At 34.1% G+C, this 11,902-nt stretch overlaps 1 protein-coding gene and 1 long non-coding RNA gene across 2 annotated transcripts; one reads left to right on the top strand and one right to left on the bottom strand.

The window, feature by feature from the left end:
• Positions 1-1,003: 1,003 nt before the first annotated feature.
• ggctb (gamma-glutamylcyclotransferase b) lies at positions 1,004-7,919 on the bottom strand. The gene is made up of 5 exons (XM_077221671.1): positions 7,815-7,919; positions 7,085-7,239; positions 4,141-4,286; positions 3,857-3,989; positions 1,004-1,343 (listed from the first exon to the last, which is right to left on the bottom strand). Exons 1-5 carry the CDS (start codon positions 7,885-7,887, stop codon positions 1,167-1,169), a joined length of 684 nt encoding a protein of 227 aa, XP_077077786.1. The 5' UTR covers positions 7,888-7,919; the 3' UTR covers positions 1,004-1,166.
• Positions 3,840-8,254, top strand: LOC143731029 (uncharacterized). Its single transcript, XR_013200687.1, has 2 exons — positions 3,840-3,961; positions 4,113-8,254. It is a non-coding gene; the product is annotated as an uncharacterized LOC143731029 (long non-coding RNA).
• The last annotated feature ends 3,648 nt before the right edge of the window (positions 8,255-11,902 follow it).

Here is an 11,902-nt window from a genome sequence, read left to right on the forward strand (position 1 = left end):
AATTGGAATAGATACTAGTCAGAACTGAATAGTTGATATCTAAATGACAGATCCCCATAGAAGTCAATGGCAAAAAAAAATTTTTGTTACTAGTAACAAAAGAATAGTTACTAGTGACTATCGAAATAAGTACTAGTATCTAATGAATAAGTACTAGTATCTAATGAATAAGTACTAGTATCTATTTAATAGGTACTAGTATCTAATGAATAAGTACTAGTATCTAATGAATAAGTACTAGTAACTAATGAATAAGTACTAGTATCTATTGAATAGGTACTAGTATCTAATGAATAAGTACTAGTATCTAATGAATAAGTACTAGTAACTAATGAATAAGTACTAGTATCTATTGAATAAGTACTAGTAACTAATAAATAAGCACTAGTATCTAATAAATAAGGACTAGTATCTAATGAATAAGGACTAGTATCTAATGAATAAGTACTAGTATCTTTAAAAAGGTACTAGTACCTTAAGAATAAGCACTAGTATCTAAAGAAAAGGCACTAGTAGCTAAATAATAAGCACTAGTAGCTAATGAATAAGTACTAGTACTTAATGGAATAGATACTAGTATCTAAAAAATAAGTACTAGTAGCATGAAAATAGAGACTAGTTGGTTAAAATGATTAAATGTTAAAACGGCTTGCCATATAAATAATGTTGTTGTGCTAATATTTTGAGAACATTATGAAAGACCAGATAACCTTATTAGCCTAATATTACTGGAGGAGTTTAAGAACTTAAAAAAAAAACTTTGCCACAACATTAGCTAAAATTCTGAGAACATTCCCTGTTAGCTGAGAAGTTTTACACAACTGCTAAATATCATGTATATCTTACAAAAATATACCATGTTAACAAGTTTCAACCAGTGTTGTCTACATTAAAATCAGAAGGGAAATAAGTAGTTCAATGGTTCAAATTTCAGAATCAGATATATATATATTTTTTGTCACGACAATCAGAAGTGAGAAATAACAAAACACAACACAATTAATGCCGGCATGTAAATACTTTATGGAATTTCATTGTTTTACTACCATACATTAACACTGCACATTTTTCTTGTCCTGCATAAACAACATAACTAACATGTCTTTAAGCATTGTGATGTGGTGTACACTCTGTAGACTACAGATAAGGGTACACATAGACACCATTTATGAGGGCAAATCATCAGATAGAATCTCTTGTGTCCTTTCTTTGGATTTTTTCAAAGCTTTCTCCAGTTCTTCCATCACAGACAGACGTCCTCCATATTTGTTGGTTTCGATAGACTTGAGTTTCTCCTGGTAGTCCTCCGGCAGCCCGTTCTGCTCCGCACCCATCACAATAACCTGCAACACACATGCCACTTCATTTCTACAGCTGTAACATGAGTTCTCAACATGTTCTCAAACTCCATTTTATGATGACAGTCAAAATTCTATTCTGGTCATTTAGAAAAGTAAGAGTAAAGCGTACAGTGTATCGGTTTTGTGTCCAAATGTCTGTACGTCTGAAAGCAACAAGTGATGATTCTTTTTATTTTGTTATAATTTATTTATAAACTTTTTCAAAGCATTAACAGAAAGCTTCATCCAAGTAAAGTTATAACTTTTTCCCCCATATTAACCCTTTCCGCAGAAATAATACATACATAAAATATTAAGACAACAATAAAAATAGTAATAATAATAACAACTATAAATAAATTAAAATACAAAATGGTAATTAAACCTTTAAATAATGTACTCATTTACAAATGACAACAATTGATGATTATTTAACTGACTTTTTTTCTTTACATCTTACAACATTTTAGGTTTTCGATTTTATTCCTCTTCTGCAAGTCGCTATAGATAAAAGCATCTGCTAAATGCATACATGTAATGTACCCTACCATACAAAAGTTTTGGGTGGGTTTTAAAGATTTGTTTTATGTTTTTGAAAGAAGTCTTTTATGGTCACCAAGGTTGCATGTATTTAATCAAATACAGTTAAAAACAGTAATATTGTGAAATATTACGATTTAAAAGTAATATTTTCTCTGTGAATATATTTAATATAAAATGTAATATATTCCTGCGATCAAAGCTGAATTTTCAGCATCATTACTCCAGTTTTCAGTGTCACATGATCCTTCAGAAATCATTCTAATATGATGATTTGCTGCTCAAGAAACATTTATTATGAAATCAAATATTACTATTTTGAAAACAGTGCTGCTTCATATTTTTGAGGAAACTGATTAAAAAAAAATTCTTTGATGAACAGAAAGTCCAAAAGAACAGAATTTATTTGGAATACAAATAAATACATTATAAATGTTTTACTGTCACTTTTGAATAATTTAATGATTTATTGCTGGATAAAAATATGGATTTCTTAAAAAAAAAAAAAAAAACTTACTGACCCCAAACTTTTAAATTATAATGTAAATGTAAATTTTAGATTAAAATGTAAATCAATGTATAAAGGATATCTTGGGTCCTGCCACCAGAAACTTTTATCACCATAACTTTTTTAACATTACATGATGAAATACTTGTTTTACAAATTGTTTTATGTGCAAGTAACAAGAACAGTGTTTCCATGATGAGGCTGTAAATGCTCAGGACAGCAGAGATTTATTCATAAAGCCATAACATGTTCTGGTTGCCTGATTCGTCCACTAAAAGTAACATGACCAATGGATAAATATAAAAAGGTTATTTTGTGGCAGAGACTCTTCTATAAAAATGATTGTAAAAATAAAAATGAGTGCATATTCCAGATACTTTGGTTTGATGTGTTTTTGTTGTGAAGGGCAGTATAACAGACCCAGTTGCTGGCGGTGCTCTATTGTCTCATACTTACAAAGCCAGCCGGGGTAAATGCCAGAAAAAAACACCACAACATTGTCCTTTCCCAGCAGCACAAAAAACAAACTCATTCTTTTTTTGAAGAGTGATATCATATTACCCTGTTTAGAGAAGCACAAGTATCTGGTGTTTTAATTGCTTCAACACACAATAGATGCAGGGAAAACAGAATCAGCTTCATTCATTTTATTTATAAAATGAAATATTATTTCATATCATTCATATTATTTAAATAAATTATAATTATTATTATTATTATTATTATTATTATTATTTAAATTCCCCTCTTAATTCAGACATTTTCGGATCTTTGAATGATTCAGTGGATCCAGTTCACAAATTGAAATGACGAGAGCCAGTAAATGATTTAATTTTTGGGTAAACTATCCCTTAAATTTACGCACTGTTAGTTTATCTCAAGTAGATGTCAACAGATGCGACAAAATATTCAACCTGTGCATTAGGACTCGCAGTGTAAATCCAGCCAAAGATCAAATTAATTTTTCTTGAGATTATAGTTATCTTCGGGTAAAAAATGCGTCGGATCAAAGGTCACTCTTCCGCCAGACCTCGACTCACGTACAGCCGTTGCCAGAAGCCAGTGATTATAGTTTATAAAGTTATAAATATGGATATTTTTCTCACAGAAAGCATCGCTTCGCTTCAGAAGGCCTTTATTAACCCTCTGGAGCCGTATGGATTACCTTTATTATGGATGGATGCACTTTTTTAGGCTTCAAAATCTCAGGTACATTTCATCTCATTAAAGCTTGGAAGAGCCAGGATTTTTTTAACATAACTCCGACTGTGTTTGGCTTAAAGGTGAAAGTCATATACACCTAGGATGGCTTGAAGGTGAGTAAATTATGGGATGATGAATATTTTTGGGTGAACTAATCCTTTAATGTTGTCATCTCGAGGCTTACATGGAAGTTTGCTCCCGCCCCCTAAAGTCCTGATAAAAGCCTCATGTTTGTTGACTTATTACAGGAAGCAGGAGACTGTACCTGTAGATAATGTGGTGAAGGTGGCGCATACACACAGCTGTTCATGATGTATGTCCGACAGTGGAGATCCTGGTCACTGGTGGACACGAACACCTCCATTGGGCTGTAAGTCCCCATTTTCACATTCTCCTGACTGCAGAAAAACATTCAGCACAAATGAAGACCTCCATCATTCACTTACTTCTGCTTACTGCTTACTTCTAATTAGGTATATGCAACATTTTTTCCATAATGATCTCTCATTTGTCTTTATAAGTGTGGGTTGTGGGTCTGAAAGCTCCTACCGGTCCAAGGACTCAAGGTCGGTCATGTTCATCCTCCACACGACCCCCCACACCTCTTCACCATGGCTGTGCTCGATGGTCGCAACACCACCATGCCAGCGCTGACTCGCTACCCCTTTATGGTTGCCAAAGACCAGCTTGTAGTCCTAGAGGAGTTGACAAGTTAGTTACTATAGACAGAAAGACAGATTCACTGATCTATATGAATTACATATGATATTATATAGATCAGTGGATAGAAATGTTTACACCTGGTATTAAGATGCGTTTTGGTCGATCGGATCACAAGTAGACGAGGGAGACACATACCCGTTTACACCTGGTGTTTTAATCCGTCTCTTTTGTCCACTTTCAAACACTTCTTTTTTTTTATTATTCTGTTTATTGAGTTTTTTTGCATACAAAATACAGAAAGACAAAAACACAACAGACATCAGAAGACATCATTGCCATTGCCATGCTAAATAAATCAATTATACATTCTCACCAAAGTAATCTATAAAAGTTTGCCACATTGAATAAAATATTTTGGATTTCCCCCTCAACAAATATTTAATTTTCTCCAATTTCAAATGATCCATTATGTCTTTCATTAAGGCTGAGTGAGCAGGGGGCATTTTATGTTTCCAACACAAGAGAATCAATCTCCGTGCCATCAAAGTCACAAAACAAACCATGCTGTTTTGGGTGTCCGAAAGTTGTACATTTGACTGGCTTCACACCAAAAAGTGCCCAGATTGGTTCTGGTTTAAGCTGTTTTTTTTAAGATCTTGGAAAGGGTTTGAAATATAGTGTTCCAATAGGTCGTAACACTTTCAACAACTTCTATCCTGATTTCTTCAAGGAGACGGTCTATGGCGCATAGGGAATGGTAAATGTGTTTTTTTTTTTTCAGATTACCTGATGTAATGGACAAAATAACTATGCTTAATTAACATGTGAACGCAGAGATGATGGAAAAACATAATGAGCATAAGCTTTTGTTTCTGCTCTTACAGACACAAGACCAGCTAAATGCTGTGAGTGTGTTAGAAATCAAGGATGGTGAGAGAACATTGTGCTTGGTACGTTTTTCCATCTTCGAACCAAACATAACCATAATGTTTGTGCATTAGGTCAGTAGGTGGGGAGTAGACGGTCTTTTGTGGCGTTCGAAAACATTAGATCAAATGGGTGTTTACACTATGCCAGCAATTCAGTCAAGTGCGTTTTCAGCTACCTCTGGAACAGTGTTGGGGGTAACTTATTACAAGTAACTTGAGTTACGTAATCAGATTACTTTTTCAATTAACTAGTAAAGTAACGCATTACTTTTTTAATTTACAACAAAGAGTTACTTTTTCAAATAAGTAACGCTAGTTACTTTTTCACATTTATTGACTGACAGCTCTCCTGTCCCCATGTTGAGAGAAATAAAGTGAGGTGTTGTGTGCATTTGCATTGAACATGCATTTACTCATCTCACTTGCACAAAAACATTCAGTATTCCTCAAAATGAATAAAAACAGTCAAATGCAATCTCAGAATTTTGTGCAAAAGTTTTATAATTAACTATGTTAAATTACACAAATATACTTTATGGATTTAATCTCACTTTATTAACCAATGTCTTTGCTGCTGACCTACAATGATCTAATTCAACCATACTAATAAGCAAAAATGACTTTAGATTAGGTTTAGAAATAAGAGTGTTGAACTTCCTTCTCCTGTATCCTATTGTTATTTAATCAAGAACAGCAGCAGCTGAAAGGTTTGTTTGAGCGGCGCCCTCTACTGTACAGTAGTAAATATGCATTTCCTTCAGCCTTAGGCTTATTCATTTAACTTTTGATGTGAAAGGGTCTTAAATATTGGCAAAAATATATTGTTTTAGCTGTTGTTTAAAAAATAAAAAAACAAGCCCATGCAGGTGAGAAAAAGTAACGCAAAAGTAATGTAACGCATTACTTTCCATAAAAAGTAACTAAGTAACGTACTTAGTTACTTTTTTGGGGAGTAACGAAATATTGTAATGCATTACTTTTAAAAGTAACTTTCCCCAACACTGCTCTGGAAGTGGTTTTTTTAGACTGTTTACACCGATATTTAGAGTCGTCTACTTGTGATCCGATCAAGCAAAACGCATCTTCATGGGATAGTTCACCCAAAAATTAAAATTCACCCTCATGTAGTTCCAACCCCGTAAGACCTTCGTTTATCTTCGGAAAAGACGAATTAAGATATTTTTGATTAGAGCTGGATCACTCCAAATAGGCTTCTAAGGGAATGACACTTGTTCCTGAAAAGTTATTAAAGACATTGTTAAAATAGTCCAAGTGACTACAGTGGCTCAATCTTAAGTTTATCAAACAACGAGAATACTTTTTGTGCGCAAAACCCCCCAAAAATAACGACTTTATTTCAACTATTCATTCCCTTCTCTGTGGGCCTCGAGTCAGTTCACTAGCGTAATATTGTAAGCTTCTGTTGTTATACGTCACACGCATCACACACATGACCAGCGTCGGCCAATAGTGAGCCTACGTGTGACGTAGCTCTACGCAATCACACTATATTAACTCACTCGAGGCCCACAGAGAACAAGTTTCAATCCCTTAGAAGCCTATGGAGGAGTGATCCAGCTCTCAGATTTAATCAAAAATATCTTAATTCGTGTTCCGAAGATGAACGAAGTCTTACGGGGTTGGAGCAACATGAGGGTGAGTAATTACTGACAGAATATTAATTTTTGGGTGAACTATCCCTTTAATACCAGGTGTAAACAAGGCCATAGATAGATAGAATGATCGAACAAATGAACAATCGATTGTAGATAGATAGATAGACAGATAGATAGAATGATACTCTAGATTAGATAGATAGATAGAACGATAGAATAATAAAACGATAGAATGATACTGTAGATACTCTAGATAGACGGATGGATGGATGGATGGATAGATACCTTCAGTTTGGCCACACAGTGAATGATAGCTGATGGATTCTTCAGTTGCAGTCGTTCTTTCAGAAGGTTACTGCCGTAGGCGAAGTACAGGAAGGTTGATCCGTTCCTGTGATCGGTGCTGTTGTCCATGATTGAGACTTCGGAGGGCAGAGGGACTAGGAGGATGAGGAAGAGGAGGAGGAGGAGGAGGGACAGGGTGAGGAAATGGACAGATTTCAGTGGAATCACGGTCGGCAGGGTTCAGAGGCAAAGCGAATGGCCTGACAGAGATGGAAAACACCTCTTTTACAGGACCTTTCACCAACACTCCATTCTCATCAAATCTATTGTGTCCCATTCCACTGCATTCATCTGACACGAAAGAACTTTCCCAAATGTCCCTCTAGTGGAAGCAGCAGGAATAACCTGAACATTCACCACTTAAATTCAACCCAAACTGGCATTTTAGCTGATTATTATCACGTTGCTTTCATCAGTCTCCCTCGCGTTTTAACACATAAATGTGCAAAGTAACTATCAGTGTAGGAACATGGTGTTTTAATGAATAGTCCTATAATAACTGATTTATTGTAGGTTCTTTTGGTTTAGGTTTGTTGTTTCTAGACCCTCAATACTCATCCACCCATATGTGTTTGATAAAACAAGAGCAAGCGAGCTTAAACAATGAAAAACGGACATAAAGCAGGGATGTAGCAGATACACATCTCTCATCAAGCGTTTCATCACCCACCTGCCGAACACAGAAGGCTGAATCCAGCAGCGAGCAGCATGAGGCGCATGAAGAGCTTTTTACAGGAGGACATGCTGTTTGTTTCAGGGTTGACCTGGTTCTTTGTCGACGGGGAGACGGCTGGAGTGGGACATTTGGACGGTGGGAGGTTCCCTTCCCTCCCCTTTTATTCTCATCAAACCCAGAGGGGCCAAATGCTTTTGTTGAGTCAATGTAAATGTGATGCATTCGTGTTTATTGATTAACACATCTTCACATAGACAAACATCGAGCCTCCAGAGGACCTTCAACGAATCTGAAATTCAGAAAGATAGGTTTTGTGATATTCTTATGAATAAACATCGGGTAAATATAAATGTGAAAATAGATACTATGTATTTTGTAATTTAACAGGAACTGTATTAAACTTGATGTGCATTAAAAACAAAACATTGTTTATTGAAGCCTTTTTGAACCAGTTAATAATTGCCTGAATGTTTGTATCTTTGTCAAATGATTGCATATCTCTTATCTTTAACCCTCGTGCACTTTTCGATTTCTGGGTACGGCCTTGTTGGAGCAGGTCAAATTAGATTCAATACAATTCCCCAAAAAATCACACAATGAAAAAAAAAAACACAATCGGGTACAAACTATTTTCACACATTACAAAGAATAAATAGCTGAAATTATGATTTATAAAAATGTGCAATGTTAAAAACCTGTGGGACGTGTGCAATTGTTTTCATATTTGATTTTCAAAAGATATGACAGAGGAATAGATAATAGATAAATAGTGATAGATTCTCCATTTGTGATGTGGTGCCAAACTATAATTCATGCTCTGGTTCTTTTTGTATGTGTTTATGTGTGTTTTAGAGATTGAATTCAAATCAAATATTATGATTACTGCCCAAACTACCTCTGAATTTCTGAAAAGTCTAGAAAAATATATAGTTCAGATCACTCAACCCATATATGGAAATCGAAAAGTTCTTGTCTGGTCATCAGTAAAGCCTGGATCTTATCTATTGGAAAGTTTAGGAACTTAAAAGTTCCTTTTTTTTTTAGACCAAATATTTGGCATAGAACTTGTTCAGATGTTTGGCTTTGATTTTTTAAAATCTATATTTTCATAAACTTAAACTTCTATAACTTTTTCTATGACTTAACTTTTGTTACTGTTTTTTTTTTTTTTACTTCTACAATAATCAGTGACGTTTCGCCTTGAGTTCAACCAAACTTGAGTTTGAGAGTGTCCTGAAGTATTCCAGATTTATAACAATTTAAGTTGTCTATGCTCAAAAAAGTGGGACTGACAGTTAATAGGCTAAACAGTTTTGTTCTTCAGCATTTATTAATCTTTAATATTAATTTCTACATTTACTAATATATTATTAAAACTAAAGGTTGTATTTGTTAACATTAGTTAATGCACTGTGAACTAACATGAATAAACAATGAACCACTGTATTTTTATTAACTAACATTAACAAAGATTAATAAGTACTAATGAACCTTATTGTAAAGTGTTACCCCTATATGGGCCCTATGAACAGCAATATCGTACAAGATGTCTGATTGCACATTTCACAACACATCAGCGTGTAGAAACTTTGCATACATGTTCATGACCCTAAATGGGGAAAACTAGCATTTCATATATTCCCCAAAGATCCAGAGAGGTAAAGTAGAAAAGGTTTTTATTAACGTTAAAGTGAGCAGCATACATACGTCTCCATACGTAAATAGAGGCATGGATGTGTAACGTTACAACAGTGAGTGCAGGGAAGTTGTGTGTGACAAGGAAAAGTGCAAAAACACTCTTGTATACATGGTGAAACTATTCAATAGAGTCAGAATCCATCATATATTACGGACCCAAAATCGACAACTCTCACAGCCCAAAACAGAAGCGCAACACAATTTTATTTTAAAGCTAAGTCATCTGTAAATCTGTACATAAACTCTCTCTTTCTGTATCAAATGTAACATGTTGTACAATGTTTTTAGTCAAGATGAATTAAATTATAATAAAAAACTAAAGACTAAAACATATAGAACAGCTAATATACAGGTAATTACCATTGCCATTCTATTTGTAGTAAATGTGTGCACTTTACTTGCAAAGTGTTTGATTTGTTGTGTGTAATGCAGCCAGAAATTATGTGATCTATTTACCATCACCAATTTTATTACTGTTCATTTTGTGATGATCTTCTATTACTATTAAATATTCCCTCTTGACTAATGTGTTGTCCCTTTCACCTACTCACTGTTCATTGTGTTCGGCTTTTTCAATGAATTTGTTAATCATTTCATGAGGAACATGGGCTGTTGTTACTGGTGTTGTAAAATTGTGCAGTATGAAAACGGGAGTAATCCCTAAAAGTTATTGGGTTAAATAAATAGCATATTTGATAGCTTCATGCTCTATGATGAAATTGTTTAATAAACCGATCCATAAGCATTATTTTGTTGTACATTATTCAACACCCCGTTTTAGTTTAGACTATAGGGATATTAAAAACTAGAAACTACTATTTAGTTCCCTTAACCGCTTTTGAATTGGAACCGGTATCGTTCAATTCTATGACAGCTGTGTTGCGTTTAGTCAAGATGGCGTAGCTGCTGCTCTGCGCATGGGCGCGTTTGTTGCAATGGAAGTTTCGCCTCTTGTTACTTCTATACTCTTTGGTACGAGGTCAAACCTGGCGGAAACCGAGGGTAACGCGGATATGACGTCATTGACTGGCGACTCCTCACCCCTGCTCACACGCCCCGTTTCCTTGGTTAAAATCGCAATTTTCTCAGGATTTACAAATTGTTTGAAACATTTGGGATATTGTAAGTAATCAACTAAACAAAATATATAACATTGGCATAGTGATTTTTGGATATTTTACTACAAAAATCCTACATATTGTACCTTTAACTACGCACAATATTTGAAGCAGAAATATGTTGCTGGTCACGTAACTCGCGCTGCTGCGACTTGCAAGCGACCCCAGTAATGTGAGCCACAGTAGGCCTACATATGCCAGATTATTTTAGCATGATGTATTTCCCATTGATCAATACAGTGCAAATAGTTCCGTCTCTTTGGATAAAAGGGAAGTGGAAATAAAAATCAAAAATAGACTGAACTGTAACATGATAAAATATGTCCGTAACATTAGATGTCCGTAGATCCCTTACGGAACAAAAATATATGGGAATATACTGCAAAATAAATACATTTCCATATATGGGAAACTAGTGCTTATACTTTTCAATATACTGCAATATATGCTTTGACCATGTATGGCTATATATTAATGAATATAAAATATTTATAAATGAAGACAAAATAGAATTACGTGTAATATTCACAAAGTTTTTATCTTTTATTATGTAGCCTACATATATTGCACATACATGTTCCCATATAAATGTGAATGTATGTTCACACATATATTTACACACACATTCACGGAATGAGTTACTTACAACAGATTTCTAGTTCCCAGCATGCATTGGTTCTGACTCTTAAAGGAGAGCAAATGTTAAAATTAAGTGTTATTTAATCTGTTTTGCTCAATATTAATATGGGGGAGATCTATTAGTGTTTAGTGTTTTATTATTATTTAATTTAAAAGGTTTTCTGGTATGTCTGAGTTTTTGGGGTTACCATTGTGCTGAGGAATAGAGCCTGGTTAGGTTGATGATTGGCCTAATATCATCATTACTATATTTTATAAGTAATAGCTGTGCACTCCTCAGCACAGTGATAGTGTCTTGGATAAATACTTTTGCTTTTGTTAATTAGCTTGGAAATATGAAACAGTTAATGTAACTAATTAAAAAACATAAGTAATATATTACATCATACATTATTATGTTTTTATATTGCATGAGTAAATATATCTGCAATATATTACACATGCAGGGCCGTATCTGATCACATATACATAATATATTATTATGTAATAATACTATAGTAATAATTATATTATTACATAAGTGTATTGCTGAATATAAAATTACATACATGATATATTAGTATATATATTGTCACATATTTTTTAATATATGAAAAGCAGAAATTCCTTATGTATTATTCAATATAT

Source organism: Siphateles boraxobius, unplaced genomic scaffold, assembly GCF_051911475.1.
Source record: "Siphateles boraxobius isolate OS27281-9 unplaced genomic scaffold, OSU_SipBor_1 84, whole genome shotgun sequence".
Classification (NCBI taxonomy): domain Eukaryota; kingdom Metazoa; phylum Chordata; class Actinopteri; order Cypriniformes; family Leuciscidae; genus Siphateles; species Siphateles boraxobius.

Bases quoted from the DNA above. Each gene is read 5' to 3' on its own strand.
- ggctb (XM_077221671.1), bottom strand. From the start codon at position 7,887: ATGTCCTCCTGTAAAAAGCTCTTCATGCGCCTCATGCTGCTCGCTGCT. The intron at 4,287-7,084 runs GTATCTATCCAT...CAACTCCTCTAG, and splicing joins ACTGTGTGGCCAAACTGAAG to GACTACAAGCTGGTCTTTGG. The intron at 3,990-4,140 runs GTAGGAGCTTTC...GTTTTTCTGCAG, and splicing joins GACCTTGAGTCCTTGGACCG to TCAGGAGAATGTGAAAATGG.